We start from the raw sequence: 17,683 nt of genomic DNA, 5'->3' as shown, positions 1-17,683 counted from the left end.
TTATTCACCATATATTATTATGATTCAAGGGTTAGATAGATCCTCATAAGTTTATGGTATAATTTTTTGGTATTTTTTTAAGGTGTTTAAATTGCGATGGAAATAAAAGAAAAATGAACTGATTAATATTAATTCCAATACAAAGCAAATATATATAAAATGGAAAAGGATAAATAGGTTTTTGACCTTTTGTCTTGCGGATATTTTCGTCTCTAACCATTAAAAGATATTTTTAAATTTCTGAGCTTCACAAAACTTGGACGGATCAGTTCCTCCGTCCAAATGCATCTGTCAGACCCAATAGAAAAGTCTGACGTGACTACTTTAATGCTTGTCACGTGTACGTGTGGATCACGGGTACGCGTCACCTGACAGACTTTCTTCTCACGCAGGATAAAAGATCAAGAATTTATTTGTCTTTTTCTCTAAAAAAAATTATGAATAACTAGTATAAGAAAACAATAAATTTAATTACAATGTGTATAATAAAAAAAAAATTAAAATCAGATGATAATTAAATTAATTAATTTTTAATAATTTTTAATTTTAAATTTTTAAAAAATAAAAATTTGCAATAATAATAATTACCTATTGTTGGTGGGCCTCAACAAGTTTGAAACAAAAAAAAAATAATTAAATAAAAGGAAGAGAAGTGGCTAAAACCAGGAAGAGGGAGAGAAGGTTTATTCATTATTCTGAATAAAACCAAACGAAGCAGGCTTGGACGTCGAATGAGAAAAAGAAATTTAGGGAAAAAAGGCAGGTTATTTTTTATCCCATTAAATTGGTAAATTTGTTTTATTTTTTATAAAATTTTAGTATGTTATTTTTAGTCTAAAAATGAATATTAAAATATAACTTGTTAGTTGTATTATTTTTTTTTGCTGATTTGAGATACCCACTTTATAAATAATTTATGTTGATTCTATCAATTTTGATAATGTATCTTGTTGATTGTTGAGATGTCCTAGTGCTACTAGAATGACTGATTGTGTACTCATTATTTTGATAGTGGAAGATTTTACTGGACTAGGTCTCGTGGGTTTTTTGTCCTTTTTTTAGGAATTTTTTCACGTTAAAATTTTAGTGTCTGATTATTTAATTTCTACCATTATATTTTCTACTTGGAGTATCTTTAGTATTATCTATTTAATCGCACAGGTTGTGGGAAAATTATTTTTGGTGCTTTCGCTTTAGACATGTTCTTGTTTGAATTTTTGTTGAGTTTTCCCAACAAAGTGGTATCTAGAGCTTTGGTTGTTTATTGCTGTGCTGATTAAATGGAGGAAAATACTCATGGGCCAAATATGGTCAAATTGAATTCTCAAAATTACTTGATTTAGAAGACCTTCATAGAAGATATGTTGTATAGCAAGGACTTGTATAATCCTGTGGAGGGGGATAAATCAAAAGGTACAAAATCCGATGCTGAATGGAAGAAGCTGAATCGGAAGGCAATTGCTTTGATTAAGCAATGGCTTGATCTTAGCGTATATTCATATGTTGACACCGAAACGAATGCTGAGAAGTTGTGGAATAAATTGAAGGAGTTATATGAGAGAAAGAATGTGCAAAACAAAGCATTCTGGATTAGAAAGCTTGTCAATATGAAATATATTGAAGGTAAATTAATGTTGAAGCACTTGAGCACTTTTCAAGAAACGGTGAACCAACTGACAAATAATGAAATCACTTTGAATGACGAGTTGCAAGTCTTGTTGTTGTTGAGCTCTTTGCCTGATAGTTGGAAAGTTTTGGTTGTGACACTAACTCACTTAGCTCCAAAAGAAAAGTTGACGTTAGCAATGGTTAAAGAGAGCATGTTGAATGAAGAAGCATGGTTTGACTAATGCCTCCTCCCAGTCAGAAGCACTTTTTCAGAGTCACGGGGAAGAAGACAAAGTAGAAAACCTCACAGTTCTGACAAGTCAGAGTCAAACCAAGTCAAGAGAAAAATACAAGCCAAGAAAGGAGTTCATTTGTCACCATTGTGGCAAGTCGGGGCATATCAAGAGGTATTGTAGGTTCTTGAAATGAGAACAATCAAGGAGAAGAAACAAAGACAAAGGTAAAGATAGTGATAAAGAAACTGCTGCTATTGTTTATGAAGATGTTCTTATCACATATGATAAAAATTATGTGAATCTTGTCTGTGATGATTCCACTTGGATTATGGATTCTGGTGCCTCATGTCATGTCACTCTGAGGTGTGAACTTTTCACTTCCTATACTACTGGAAATTTTGACAAGATTAAATTGGGAGATAAAGGAGTATGTGATATCATTGGTATGGGTGATATGTGACTTGAAACCAACATGGAATGCAAGTTACAGTTGAAGAATGTTAGGCATGCGCCAGATATGTGGTTCAATCTTATTTCAGTCAAGGCATTGGATCAAGAGGGTTATTGCACTTCCTTTGGTGGTGAAAAATGCAAGATTACTAAAGGAGCTCTCATTGTTGCTAAAGAAGACAATAGTCTCACTACTCTCTACCAGTTGCAAGCAAAGTTGTGCAAAGAAGAGGTGAATGTAGCTAATGATTCCTCTTCTGATTTGTGGCATATAAGGCTTGGTCACTGGAGTGAGAAAGGACTAAGCGTCTTAGCCAAGAAGCACTCACTTTCCGTGAAAGGTACAACTTTAAATACTCGTACTCATTGTTTTGTTGGAAAGCATGCTAGAGTATCATTTTATAGTTCTGGACCTCATAGGAGATCACATGTTCTAGATTTAGTTCACACTAATGTTTGCACCATGAATGTTAAGACACTAGGTGGTGCATCATACTTTGTTATTTTTATTGATAATTATTTTCGAAAAATGTGGGCTTTTGTTTTGAAATCTAAAGACCAGGTGCTCGATACCTTCAAACACTTTCATGCAAGTGTTGAAAGAGAAATAGGAAGGAAATTGAAATGTGTTCGAACAGATAATGGTGGTGAATACAGGGGTCCGTTTGAAGAGTATTGTAAAGGACATGGGATTAAACTTGAGAAAATAGTTCGTAAGACTTCTCAATATAATGGAGTTGCAGAGAGAATGAATTGCACTATCAATGATAGAGTTAGGTGTATGCTCTCTCATGCAAAGTTGCCTAAATCCTTTTGGGGTGAAGCAATGAGGACTTCGGTAGATTTGATCAACCTTTCTCCTTCAGTTCCACTAAATGTATGGTGATGTTCCAGAGAAAGTTTAGAGAGAGAAAGATGTCTCCTATAGTCACTTGCGAGTGTTCGGCTGTAAGACTTTTGTTCACATTCCAAGAGATGAAAGGTCCAAGCTTGATGGAAATTCAAAGTAGTGTATCTTCATGAATTATGGTCACGAAGACTTTAGTTACAGATTATAGGATCCAGTGAGTAAGAAAATAATTAGAAGTTGAGAAATAATTTTTTTTGAAGACCAAACTATTGAAGATCTTGAGAAGACAGATAAGCCAACAATAACTGTTAGACGTTTTGCTGATGATGAACCTGGTCCTTGATGAGGGAGATGTACAAGTTGATAATGATGGTGATGATTTGCATGATGAACTTACACCTCAACCTGAGGTGCCAGATGTTGAATTTCCACCTGAACCACCAGTTGAGGCTGAATTGAGAAGATCTACTAGAGAGCGTCATCCTTCTCAGAAATACTCTCCTCATGAGTATGTGATGAACACTGAGATTGGAAAACCAGAGAGCTACCAGGAAGCTACGTCTGATGAGCACAAGGAAGATTGGTTGAAGGCCATGCAAGAAGAAATGAAATTCTTGCATGAGAATCATACGTTTGAATTGGTGATGCTACCGAAGGGTAAGAGAGCATTCAAGAAGAAATGGGTGTTCAAATTGAAAGCGGATGAAAATGTCTCACGGCCAATGTACAAAGCTCGATTGGTTGTGAAAGGCTTTGAGCAAAAGAAAGGTATTAATTTTGAGAAAAATTTTTCTCCAGTTATGAAGATGTCCTCTATTCAAGTTGTGTTTGGATTGGCAGCTAGTTTGAATTTAGAGGTTGAGCAGCTTGATGCGAAGACTGCATTCCTTCACGGTGACATAGATAAAGAAATTTATATGAAACAACTAGAGGGTTTCGAGGTTAAAGGAAAGGACAATCTTGTATGCAAGTTGAAAAAGAGCTTATATGGGCTGACGCAAGCGCCAAGGCAGTGGTACACAAAGTTTGATTCCTTCATGGAAGGTCATGGGTATAGTAAGACTTCTTCTGATCATTGTGTATATGTTAAGAAATTCTCTGATGGTGATTTTATAATTCTCTTGCTTTATGTTGATGGCATGTTGATTGTTGGTCATGACACTAAGTAGTTGAAAGTCTTAAAAAAGATTTGAACAAATCTTTTGCTATGAAGGATTTGGGTCCTGCAAAGAAAATCCTTGACATGAGTATCACTCGTGGCAGGAAGAATGAAAAACTGTGGTTGTCACAGCAGAAGTATATTGAGAAGGTTTTAGAGAGGTTTAGCATGAGTAATTTCATACCTGTTAGTACTCCACTTGCTAGTCATTTCAAACTGAGTTCATGACAATGTCCTACAAGTGAGAAAGAGAAAGCAGAAATGAAGAAAATTCCATATACATCTGCAGTTGGCAGTTTGATGTATGATATGGTTTGCACCAGGCCAGATATTGCTCATGCTGTTGGAGTTTTTAGTCGGTTTCTCTCTAATCCTGGCAAGGAACACGGCAAGCAATGAAGTGGATTTTCAAATACCTTATGGTACTTCCAGAGTTTGTTTATGATTTGGAAATGGCCAACCTATGTTGGATGGTTACATAGATGCGGATATGGCTGGGGATCTTGATTCAAGAAAGTCTATTTCTGGTTATATGATGACTTTTGCAGGGAAAGCTGTGTCATGACAATCTCGACTTCAGAAATGTGTTGCTTTGTCTACTACAGATGCAGAATACATTGCTGTTGTTAAAACTTCTAAGGAACTCTTGTGGATGAAGAAATTTCTACAAGAGTTAGGCATCAATCAAGAGAAGTTTGTGTTATTTTGTGACAGTCAGAGTGCTATCCATCTTAGCAAGAATCCGATGTTTCATTCCAGATCAAAGCACATAGAGGTGAGGTATCATTGGATATGTCAAGCGCTTGAGATGAAGTCATATGCATTTGAGGAGTCCATACCGATGATAATGGTTCAAATATGATGACTAAGAGTTTACTTGCAGTGAAATTTGATTCCTACAAAGAGAAGGCGGACTTGTTGGACAGCCTATCCCCACTTAAGTTGATGAGGGGAGATTTGTTAGTGGGCCCACAAATTAAAAAAAATAATTCAATAAAAGGAAAAGAGCTAAAGGCACGAAGAGAGAGAGAGAGAAAGTTTATTCATTTTGAATAAAACTAAACAAAGCAGGGGCTTCGACGTCAAAGGAGAAGAAGAAATTTGGGGGAAAAGGGCATGCCATTTTTTATATGATTAAATCGATAAACTTGCTCCATTTCTATAAAATTTTAGTATGTTATTCCTAGTGTACAGATGAACATTAGGATATAACTTGTTAGTTATATTGCCTTCTCTTTTAGTTGGTTTTGGTGCCCACATGTTTTTCTCTTTGCCATTGGTTTTCCTTAGCTATGTACATACTACAGAATCATTGCAAAATTATAATAGCATCTTTGAATATGGCAACGAAGATCATCAGATATAGTTGCGTTTAGTTTGACAATTTACGGTGTTTGTATACAAAGGATGCTAGTTCGCTGGGTTCCACCGTCTGAAGGGGCTATCAAACTCAACGTGGATGGAAGTTCAAGAGGAAATCCAGGAAGAGCCGGATGTGGTGGCTTGCTTAGAGATCAAGATGGCAACTGCATTACCGGATTCGTCAGTCATATTGGTTTCGCCGGCAGCATTGCAGCGGAACTGGTAGCTATTCGCCATGGTTTGTGGTTGGCGTGGCAGTTTGGGTACAGAAAGGTGGAATGTGAAAGTGATTGCATGGTGGCTCTCGAGATTATTCATGACAATGCCTGAGACTTCCCGGAATTCGCAGATATTGTAGAAGAAATTCTTCAGTTCATGCTTCTTGAGTGGGATGTCACTATCTACCATGTCATGAGAGAAGCAAATTCGTGTGCTGATTTTCTGGCAAAAATAGGTTCTTGTTCGAGTTCTGCATTTTCTCTTCTGAATAGGCCTCCGCCGGAACTCACTCACCTTCTTCTTGCCGACTCCAAGGGTGTTCTTTATTCTAGAGCTTAGTTGTATGAGGTTTTAAAAATTGTTGAGTTTTTTTTCATTATTCCTTAAATTATGCATGGTTGATGTACTCTTTTTCCTCTATTGGATTTTTTTCCCAAGCTCCAGGGGTTTGGTCCATAGGGGTTTTTTAAGGAGGCATAACCTACATAGGCCGAGTATCCATATAGTCGATACCAATCTTGGTGGAACAATGTATTATTTAGAAGTATGTAACATATTCAATTTCAATGAAATTACAAAATTTCTGGAGAAATTATTGAATTCTATATTAACTGTTAATAATTGTCAATTATGTTCATCAATGCTAATGTAATATTTATCAAACCATAGATATATAAATACATATATCATATATATTAATTTTAAATAAGGCATAGCTAGATCCTCCAATTCAATTTATTCTGCGGCAGTTGTCTCTAACTTGACCCTTGGAACCTTCTTTGATATCAAGCAAGGTCATTTTGATCATGGCTTGTTGGAAATCCAAGAAGAACAAGGCTTGGTTCTGTGCATAAGAGTTGACAAAGTTCCTAGTTTTTGGACTAGTGAACAATGTTTGATCAGATGTGAGAACCCCATTGCTGGAAACCAAAGCGTCGAAGTACAAGTTGTCGAAATCATTCCTTGTTTCATCAAAGGGCTGCTCAGCATTGTCACCATCACTGCATGTTCTGGACAGTGTCTTTGCAAATTCTGAGTTCAAATTTGGATCCACTTTTGTTAGCCTGTTCTTGAAAGAAGAACACCTAGCTACTCCTATTGTATGAGCCCCTGAAAATTCAAAACCACAAAACATTATTAAAAATGCTTCCTTGTTGCATGATCTCTATCAACTATTCTATTGAAAGTTATAAGCATTTATAGTTTGATATATAGATATTCTGTAACAGAAGGAATGACATAGTGAAAGCTAGTAATTATGAATTTAGAAGCCTTTGTCAAAAAGTTTCACTTAATTATGATATTCATTATTCATCAACAAGCATGTAGAGGTATAAATAGAAGCATAGGGACATATATGTATATAATTACCAGAGAGAGCCACCATCTCTTGTGCTGAAAAGCCATGTTGGCCAAACATCTTGATGAGATCAGAAGCATTGAAGTTGGGAGATGGCAGATTAATGGTATCCTCAATTTTGGACCTTGTTCCATCTTTTCTTCCCTTTGGTATGTCATAAACTGGCCCCCGTGCCTGCTCATGAATTGTGCCATTCATAATATATATTAGTATAAAATTAATGGTAAGTAGAAAAATATATAAGTAGGTTGATCTTACAAAGAAAACTGCATCTCTAGCAGCTAAAGCAAGAATATCAGCACATGAAACTACTCCAGGGCATTGTCTTTCAAGCTCTTCTTTGATGTCATCTATAATTTCATAGCCTCTCAAACTCAAATTTGCTGGTGAATCCTTTTCTGCTTTGTTACCCTTTGTGGAATCAATCAAAATTGATCCATCACATCCCTAGTAGCAGATCACACAACCACACGTATATGTTAGAATATTTATAATCTGCAATATATGTTCAATTTTATGGCAGAAAAATGGATACAACATGCATGACATTTTTTTAGTGAGTTACTTATTATCTATACCAATTAATAAGAATGACACTTTTTTTATGCATTATTCCAATTCATACATAGATACCCTATCCACTTTAAAGTGTGTAAATTTAGCTTTATGTATATAACTACATCTACTCTTATCAGTTATCACTACTTTTTTTATTTCTGCACTCTGTCTTTCATTGTTTTAGAACATTCAAGTTCTTGTTCACTCATTCCATTCAATTCTCAAAGAAAATCAAAACATGTTAGTATATTAAGTTTCTCAATTAAAATGATAACATATGTTCGATTTTTTTTTTTAAATATATAATTTATTGATCACTTACACTCACAAAAAAAGAAGCATGTTTGTTTTGCAGTAAAAAACCCCTCAAAAAACAATGATTTATATTAATAGGGCAATATTTCTAATTTTTATAACAAATTTGATATTTATTCCAAAAACATTTATAATTACCAAGTCAATAACGTTATTCTTCAACATTAAAAAAATGACAAATTATAAATATTTTTAAAATAAAACGCACATAAAATATGTTTTAAGAACGTGCAAGTATTTCTCTTTAACTTAATATATTACTCACAGAAACTCCAAAACAAAATCCCCGAACATGATACTGAGACCCTAACAACAAACTCAACTAAGTAATTTCGCCATACAACAACATGATGGTGATTATTAATTACCACAAAATTAAAATGGAAATGAAATTAAGAACCTGAATGAAACAATCATGGAAGTGCATTCTAAGAAGAGGAGCAGCAAGTGAAGGATCATCTTCCAATGCCCTATTGACAATGTCCTTAACAACAGATTCAACAAAAGGGCAACTAAACAAATAGTAATTCATGTTCAAACCATCTGCTCCAATTCTGAAACCACTCACTATAATTCCCATCACAACAAACACTGTCACCAAATTAGCCATCACTATCTTCAAACACTTCAATGGCCTTTTGTACACCATATTAATCAATGATACAACACAACTACTATATATATAAATATATATATATATGTGTGTGTAGCACTAAATTAAAGAACACACTTTACTTAGTGGGAAAAAGCTGGCAGAACAATACATTCATTGTAGAGTGGGGAAACTGCAATATGTATATGTGCTATATATATAATGATTGAAAATATATAAAGTAAGCACACAATTAGATCAAGATGAGATTGAAAAGGATAAAAAGTAAATAAAAACAATAAATATCTGGATAGTGGTTTATCGTTTACTTTTGTTTTCTAAATTTCTTGAATCCTACGTAATCACATTGGTCAATATGAATGCTATATATGTATGTGTATATGGATGCATGGTGATTGCATGTAAGTTGACACGTAATAAGGGTGTTCACCATTCCATCACTTTTTTTTTTTGTCAAAGATAGGAGACTCAAACCCGCAACCTCTTAATTGAGTATGGAGAGACTATGCCATTTGAGCTATTACTCATTGGCTTCACCATTCCATCACTTGAATCTACCTTGTATGTATAATTTTATTGAGTTTAATTTTGATGTAAGTAAACAATTTTATAATTATTTAATTATAATAAAAGTTATTTTGAAAATTAGTTATTTCGTTATAATTTTTTGAAATTACATATCTAATATAAGAGGTCGCATTCAATACAAACGTATAAGTTTATCAAAATTTTTAGAATCATGCTGATCAGTCAGAAACTAAGGTAGCCTTTGGTAGAGAGACAGAGACTGAAAGACTGATACTGAGGGACAGAGACTTAGAGACAGAGACTGAAATAAATCTCAGTATTCTGTTTGGTGCAAAGTGGGAGACAGAAATTGAAATAAGAATGAAGCTCTAATTTAATTTGTACAAAGGATAAAATTGGAATTAATTAATTGAAATGAAGGTATTTTAGGTATAAAATGTTATTAAAGTTTCAGTCTCCTGTGTCCCTACTTTTTGGAGGTACTGAAATACTGAAATTTTGGGAACAGAGACAGAAATTTTAGTATCAGTCTCTGAGCCAACAAACATAATATTGAGTCTCAGTCTCCCAGTCTCTGTCCTAATATCTCAAAACAAACGCTACCTAAAATTTCATAAAATAAGTAAAATTGTTGAAATTCAGAAAATAATTGTAAATTATTTTTACAGTAGAAAAAGTGAAATTGTGGAACACTAATTAAGGGTTGACAACCAAATTAATTTAATCAATTAATAGGGTTTAATCAAGTAGTACTTTGACTATGAAACCTCCATAATACAGTGCAAATTGACTTGCATATTATTTGGAATTGGATGAACTGTAAGAAAGTGGGAAGTGGGGTGGTTGTGCGTATATATATATACAGAGAGAGAGAGAGAGAGCATTATAGCTGGCTGCCATTTATAGAGAGTATAGAGTGTACAAATAAACTTGTAATGAAAAAGTAATGTTAATGTATGTGGCATGTTATTGTTATTGTGTGAGTTAGTAAAGTGGTTCATACGCGTCTAAGTTACATGTGGGAGAGGTCTTTTATTCCGTATGTATATGTTATGAGCATCAGCATGCTACTCACTTTTTTAATTTGTATCAAATGAAATGAAATAATATGTTGAATTTATGCATAGTTATATAATCAGATTTGTTCCATTCAAGTGTATATGTAAAGGTAGGATTATATACTATTCATAACTTTGAATTAGAATCTAGTTTATAGGATTTGGATCCTCTAAAGTTTGAATTTCACTTTAGAGAGTAAAGTGTGATCTCTCACCATTGATTTCATAGGTAGGAACAAGAATAAATATGAAAGAGAAACTATTCAAGTGTAGAAGATCACACTTTACTCTCTAAAGTGAAATTCAAACTTTAGAAGATTCAAATCGTAGTTTATATATAATCTATGAGTAAGGATCAAATAACGTAATTTTTTTAAAAACTAACCATTGGATTTGAAATTATACCTTATAAATCATCTTTAGGAAATTTTATATCAATTCAAGATATATACATGATAATTAACATAATATATTTATTCAAAATATAAATAAACAAGAATTTTTACTTACATGCTTATTAATGTCTATTTCCATAAAATTTGGTATAAATATTATTCACCAAATATTATTTTGATTCAAGGGTAAGATAGATACTCATAAGTTTATGGTATAATTTTTTGGCATTTTTTGTAGGTGTCTAAATTGCGATGGTAATAAAAGAAAAATGGGGAACTGCTTAATATTAACTCCAATACAAAGCAAATATAAAAAAAATTATGAATCACTTAACATTTCTCAAATTTTATTTGAACTTTAAGTGCCATTATCCAACTAGAATGTAAATTCCAAGATGGTCCCATATTCAAATCATTGGCCAACAATTGTGTCAAGGGTAATTGTCATTCAAACATATGGATGTCGCATTTTTTTTTTTTTTGATGACTATATGGATGTCGCATTTAAAACCAAGAACATACGACAAATTTTAAAAAGATTATCACTTCTATCATGTGTAAACATCATAAAAATCATTTGCGCTAAAAGTCACAATTATTGTTTTAGTTTCACACTATTATTAAAGCATCAATGGATTTGTTCTTACATTCCAAGATCAACCAATTACATGTTATCCCAAGTTTTGTACATCCAACTCATAATCCATAAATTTTGCCAAATAATGTCTCAGTGGAAACAACAAAATTTAACACTAAAAATGGATCTACACAAATTCAACAAAAATGAATACAAACATACATGCTAAGCACAACACTGATGTGCCTTCTCTTTATTGACATAAGCCTGCTTGCATTCACTATAGGAAACCCCCTCATATTTCATCACAAATTTTAAGATCTTTGAATCAAAGAACTAATGGATACAAAAAAGAAAGAAAAATCATAGACTTTGTTGAATATCAGATTAGATCTGTTTTGATATAGTTTCCATCTTTAGATATCTAATTCTGTTGGATCTCCTAGTATTAAGGGATCTGATTCTATCTCCTAGTATTAAGGGATCTGATTCTATCATATCTCCTAGTATTAAGGGATTTTATTTCTGTACCTATGTATATATATATATATTGACGCTGGGAGATAATTCTCTCAAGGGAATTCATCCAAAACACAATCCTTGTCTCACTCCATTCGTATATTTCAAGTTGGTATCAGAGCGGGTTCCGACCCGGCTCTGGTTTCTATTTTTTTTTTTTTTTTCTTCTTTTCCGGCTGCAATCTCTCAGCCGTGTTCCCTTTTCCCACCAGCTGACACTATCAGTTGTGTCTCTTCGTCAGAAATTGTTTTTTTCGGCCTGTCCCCAAAATTTCTCCGCTGCCCAGGCTTTTTCCGGCCCTCGTTTCCCTTCTGCAGGTGTTTTCCGGCCGTTTCTGAGTGTCTGCCATCATGTCTTCTGAGGTAATCCCCGACACCAACTCCAATGGTGGTAAACCGGCTGTTCTAACAACTGTCGTTTCTGGAACCGCTACAATGACCTCTGAAAAATTGATGGGTGCCAAAAATTACCTTTCTTGGGCTGATTCTGTAGAACTTTGGTTCATGGGCCAAGGCTATGAAGACCACCTTACTAAATCTGTTGATGATGTTCGCGCCGCTGACAAAACCACTTGGAAGAAGATTGATGCCCAGCTATGTAACCTTATGTGGCAGACCATTGATCCACCAAAGCTGACTATGTTTCGGGCTTACAAAACTTGTAAAAAGGTGTGGGATCGTGCTAAAGCTTTATACACTAATGACATTGCAAGACTTTACCATGTTGCTAAGAAGCTGTGTAGTTTACAGCTTCAAGGAACTGATATGGAATCTTATGTTGGGGCTGTGGAAGCTGTCAGGGAAGAGTTTTCGACTCTCCTTCCCTATGTGTCTAATGCTGATGAACATCATGCTCAACAGGGAAAGCTGTTTTTGGTACTTACGTTACTTGGGTTGCCAGCTGAACTTGAATCTCTTCGGCAACAAATATTGGGCACCTCACCCGTTCCTTCCCTTCAAGACGTATTTGCACGACTCTTGCAATCCGGCCCCTCTCTTGAGACCCATACTTTTGACCAAACTGCATTGGCATCCCAATCTTCTTCTCAAGTGTCCTTTCAAGTGCCCACTCGCGGCGGCCGTGGGGGTCGTGGTAATGGTCGTGGTAATCGTACTCGCCCTAGTTGTACCCATTGCCATAGGATTGGTCATACTCAGGATAAATGTTATGCTCTCCATGGTCGTCCTACTAAGGTAGCTAATGTTGTCCAAACTAATGAGCCATCTGACGTTCACTCCGCCGCACAACCACAAGGGATATTTGTCTCTGGCAATGATTATGATGAGTTTCTCAAGTACCAAGCTTCAAAGCAGGCATCTACTCCCGTTGCTTCGGTGGCCCACTCTGGTAATTCTGTTGCTTGTATCTCTCATTCCTCTTCTCTTGGACCATGGGTCCTTGACTCAGGTGCTTCTGATCACATTTCTGGTACTTCTTCTGTCCTCTCTAAACTTGAACACCCTGCATTTCTTCCTTCTATCACTTTGGCTGATGGTTCTAAAATTGGTGCTAAGGGAATAGGTCAAGCTACTCCTCTTCCTACAATACCTTTGAAATCTGTTCTTTACATGCCCAATTGTCCTTTCAATTTGATTTCTATTAGCCAACTTACTCGTTCTCTCAATTGTTCTGTTACCTTTTTTGCTGACTCCGTCATTGTGCAGGATCGAGGGACGGGACAGACGATTGGAACAGGATGTGAGTCTCAAGGACTGTATCGGCTTGCCTTACCCACTACTACTGTGTCTTCTGTTGCTGCTGTTGAGTCTCCGGACGTGGTCCATTGTCGCCTGGGACATCCCAGCCTCTCGAAGTTACAAGCTATGGTCCCGAGTTTATCTCGTCTTACTACCTTAGAGTGTCAAACTTGTCATTTAGGTAAACATGTTCGTAGTTCTTTTTCAAGTCGTGTCAATACACGGGCTGCGTCTCCCTTTTCTGTTATTCATTCTGATGTATGGGGACCTAGTCGAGTTACTTCTCATTCAGGCTTTCGTTATTTTGTCACCTTTATTGATGACTTTTCTCGTTGCACTTGGCTATATTTAATGAAGGACAGATCTGAATTATTTGTACATTTCAAGTCTTTCTGTTCTGAAATTCAAAACCAATTCAAAACTTCAATTAAAATTTTACGAAGTGATAATGCTCGTGAGTATTTTTCAGCACCCTTTTCGTCTTACTTGTCCTCCAAAGGCATTCTACATCAGTCATCTTGTCCTCATACCCCTCAACAGAATGGTGTGGCTGAGCGTAAACATCGTCACTTGATTGAAACTGCTCGCACTCTTCTTCTCCATACTCATGTTCCCCTTAAATTTTGGGGTGAGGCTGTTCTGACTGCATGTTATTTAATTAATCGTATGCCTTCTTCTGTTTTGCAAAATCAAGTTCCTCATTCCATTTTATTTCCTCATGAGCACATTTTTTCTCTTCCACTACGAGTCTTTGGTTGTACTTGTTTCATCCATGATCTTACCCCAGGCAAAGACAAGTTAACTGCTCGTTCTATCCAATGTGTTTTCTTAGGGTACACTCGATTTCAAAAGGGTTATCGTTGTTATTCTCCAGCTCTTAATCGTTTCTTCGTGTCTGCCGATGTCACTTTTCTTGAGAATACCCCTTTTTTCTCTGCACCCGACATCACTTCACCTTCCATTACGGAGGTGCTTCCTGTTCCTTACTTAGATGGGCCTCCTATTCCCACAAAGCCTCTCCAAGTTTATCATCGCCGCCCACGGCCTGCAGTCCAAGATAACTCATCTCCTGAACCCGTGGCTGAACCGTCCTTGGATCCTTCTTCGGGAGTTAGCAGTAGTCCTCCTATTGCTCTCAGACAAGGTACTCGTTCCACCCGTAATCCTAATCCTATTTATAATTTTCTCAGTTACCATCGTTTATCATCTTCGCACTATGCTTTTACCTCCTCTTTGTCTTCTGTTTCTATACCCAAAACAACAGCAGAAGCTCTTTCACATCCAGGGTGGCGCCAGGCTATGATTGAGGAGATGTCTGCCTTACATTCTACTGGTACTTGGGATCTTGTTCCACTGCCACCGGGCAAATCTACTGTGGGTTGTCGTTGGATCTATACTATTAAGGTCAGCTCAGACGGAACCATTGATCGATTAAAAGCCCGCCTTGTGGCTAAGGGCTACACTCAAATCTTTGGTTTGGACTATGGTGATACCTTCTCTCCTGTTGCGAAGATGGCCTCTGTTCGTCTTTTTCTTTCTATGGCTGCCATTCGCCATTGGCCTCTTCATCAACTTGATATTAAAAATGCTTTCTTACATGGTGATCTCGAGGAGGAAGTATACATGGAGCAACCTCCCGGGTTTGTTGCTCAGGGGGAGTCTTCCGGCTTAGTATGTCATTTACGCCGATCTTTATATGGCTTGAAACAATCCCCTCGAGCTTGGTTTGGTCGCTTTAGTGCTGTTATTTCTAAATTTGGCATGATTCAAAGTGAAGCAGATCATTCAGTTTTCTTCCGTCATTCTTCCTCCATGACCTCCATATATCTGGTTGTTTATGTGGATGATATTGTCATTACTGGAGATGATCATGAGGGAATCACTCAGTTAAAACAGCACTTGTTTGATCACTTTCAGACTAAGGATATGGGGAAGTTAAAATATTTCCTAGGAATTGAAGTGGCACAATCTAATGCGGGGATCTGTATCTCACAGAGAAAATATGCTCTAGATATTCTTGAAGAAACTGGAATGTTGGATTCTAGACCTGTAGATACACCAATGGATCCCAATACAAAACTTAGTCCAAATCAAGGAGAACCTCTTGCAGATCCTGGTAGATATCGCAGATTAATTGGCCGATTGAATTATTTGACAGTCACTCGGCCAGATATTTCATTTGCCACAAGTATCCTAAGTCAGTTTCTTGACTCTCCATGCGATAGTCATTGGGACGCAGCTGTTAGAGTCCTTAGATATATCAAAGGTGCTCCAGGAAAAGGTTTGTTGTATGAAGATAAAGGACATAACCAGATTGTTGGGTATACTGATGCAGATTGGGCAGGATCTCCATCTGATAGACGTTCTACATCTGGTTATTGTGTTTTTATTGGTGGAAACTTGATATCTTGGAAGAGTAAGAAGCAAAATGTTGTAGCAAGATCTAGTGCGGAAGCTGAATATAGAGCTATGGCACTTGCCACATGTGAACTTATATGGTTGAAGCAATTAGTTAAGGAACTTAAGTTTTGTGAGCCGAGTAAGATGGAACTGGTGTGCGATAATCAAGCTGCCTTACATATTGCTTCCAACCCTGTGTTTCATGAACGGACCAAGCACATAGAGATTGATTGCCATTTCATAAGGGAGAAGTTGCAAAGTGGGGAAATAGTAACAGCCTTTGTCAACTCCAACGATCAACTTGCAGATATTTTCACCAAAGCTCTCCGGGGTCCTCGGATACAATACATATGTAACAAGCTTGGTGCATATGATTTATATGCTCCAGCTTGAGGGGGAGTGTTGAATATCAGATTAGATCTGTTTTGATATAGTTTCCATCTTTAGATATCTAATTCTGTTGGATCTCCTAGTATTAAGGGATCTGATTCTATCTCCTAGTATTAAGGGATCTGATTCTATCATATCTCCTAGTATTAAGGGATTTTATTTCTGTACCTATGTATATATATATATTGACGCTGGGAGATAATTCTCTCAAGGGAATTCATCCAAAACACAATCCTTGTCTCACTCCATTCGTATATTTCAAGTGACTTGATACAACAATTGTGCAAATCCAAGGTAAGGTTACAAGATGAATTCTCACTTTATAGTACAATCAAGATTTGCAGAGACACAAAATATCTCTAGAAGTAACAACAATCTTCTAGGTTGGCGCGATACATCTTGTTCGGATGGAAACCAAAACAGCTTATTAATGCCTTCAATCAGAAACAATGATCTAGTCTAGGTATTAAGCTTTCTATCAGAATGAATTTTCAGAGCCTTAGCAACTCCAAAGAATTATGTACTGAAATGAAAGAATAATGCCTCCATTTTCACTAGTTTTCACCTACACACCTGAAACACAGTTATAGCAATCTTAGGAGGAATTTGGCTAAAGGAATAACACACAAAGGAACACCACACATTTCCTTTTCATTTTCAGAATTTAGCAGAAATAAGTGAGGAATAACTGAAATTAACTTAATTCCCTTCACGTGCTTTTTCCTATTTATATATATAAAAATAAATGAAAATACAGAGGGATTAGCTATAGCCCTGTTCTTTTTCCTACAATGACAAGAAAATTATCACAGCAGGAACAATGACATTAATAGCAATTCTGTTAGCTTAGAATCCTCATCTAGAATGGAAAATACTGCTCATCAAAGCATGCATTCAAGGTGGGTTTGGTAAAATTAGCTTTCAGTAAGCATACTCTATAACAATTATGTTCGGTAAAATTGTTTTTAAAACTTCAAAGGACTTTAATATACATAAAAGTAAATGTAAAGAGTAAGCATAAATCTAGAAAATCATTAATATATAATAAGATTATATTAGACTTGAAAAGAATAAGCTAGCTTTAAAAAATATCTTCATAGGTGTTTTAAAAGCACCTATTGCTTTTAAAAACTAAAAACAAAAGCACATGATCTTTTTGAATTATCAAACACAATAAGCTTTACTAAACCCACCCTCAATGCAAAGAACATCCTTCAAAAGTAGCCAAGGGAGACAAATAAAAAAAAAACAGCATAGTAATCAAAATCAACGCCTAAGGCGTCAATCTATCATAACAAGCACATAATCAGGAAGAAACACTACTAGTGTCACAGAGATAAATACTGAAAAAATACTAACAAGGAAGTAAGTGGTAGTGCAGCACTCAA

At 35.8% G+C, this 17,683-nt stretch overlaps 1 protein-coding gene across 1 annotated transcript; it reads right to left on the bottom strand.

Moving 5' to 3' along the window:
• Window positions 1–6,426: 6,426 nt before the first annotated feature.
• On the bottom strand, window positions 6,427–8,912 carry LOC107644671 (peroxidase 47). The gene is made up of 4 exons (XM_016348591.3): window positions 8,518–8,912; window positions 7,503–7,691; window positions 7,256–7,418; window positions 6,427–6,994 (listed from the first exon to the last, which is right to left on the bottom strand). Exons 1-4 carry the CDS (start codon window positions 8,764–8,766, stop codon window positions 6,615–6,617), a joined length of 981 nt encoding a protein of 326 aa, XP_016204077.1. The 5' UTR covers window positions 8,767–8,912; the 3' UTR covers window positions 6,427–6,614.
• Window positions 8,913–17,683: the final 8,771 nt, after the last annotated feature.

The sequence above is a fragment of the Arachis ipaensis genome, chromosome B5, assembly GCF_059453495.1.
Source record: "Arachis ipaensis isolate K30076 ecotype BB chromosome B5, ASM5945349v1, whole genome shotgun sequence".
Lineage (NCBI taxonomy): Eukaryota > Viridiplantae > Streptophyta > Magnoliopsida > Fabales > Fabaceae > Arachis > Arachis ipaensis.
This window is presented reverse-complemented; position numbering and strand designations above follow the sequence as displayed.

Excerpts from the sequence above, each read along its gene's own strand:
- LOC107644671 (XM_016348591.3), bottom strand. The coding sequence starts at position 8,766 with ATGGTGTACAAAAGGCCATTGAAGTGTTTGAAGATAGTGATGGCTAAT. Across the intron at positions 7,692-8,517 it reads TCCATGATTGTTTCATTCAG|GGATGTGATGGATCAATTTT; the intron begins GTTCTTAATTTC and ends ATCTGCTACTAG. Across the intron at positions 7,419-7,502 it reads CTAGAGATGCAGTTTTCTTT|GCACGGGGGCCAGTTTATGA; the intron begins GTAAGATCAACC and ends ATTCATGAGCAG.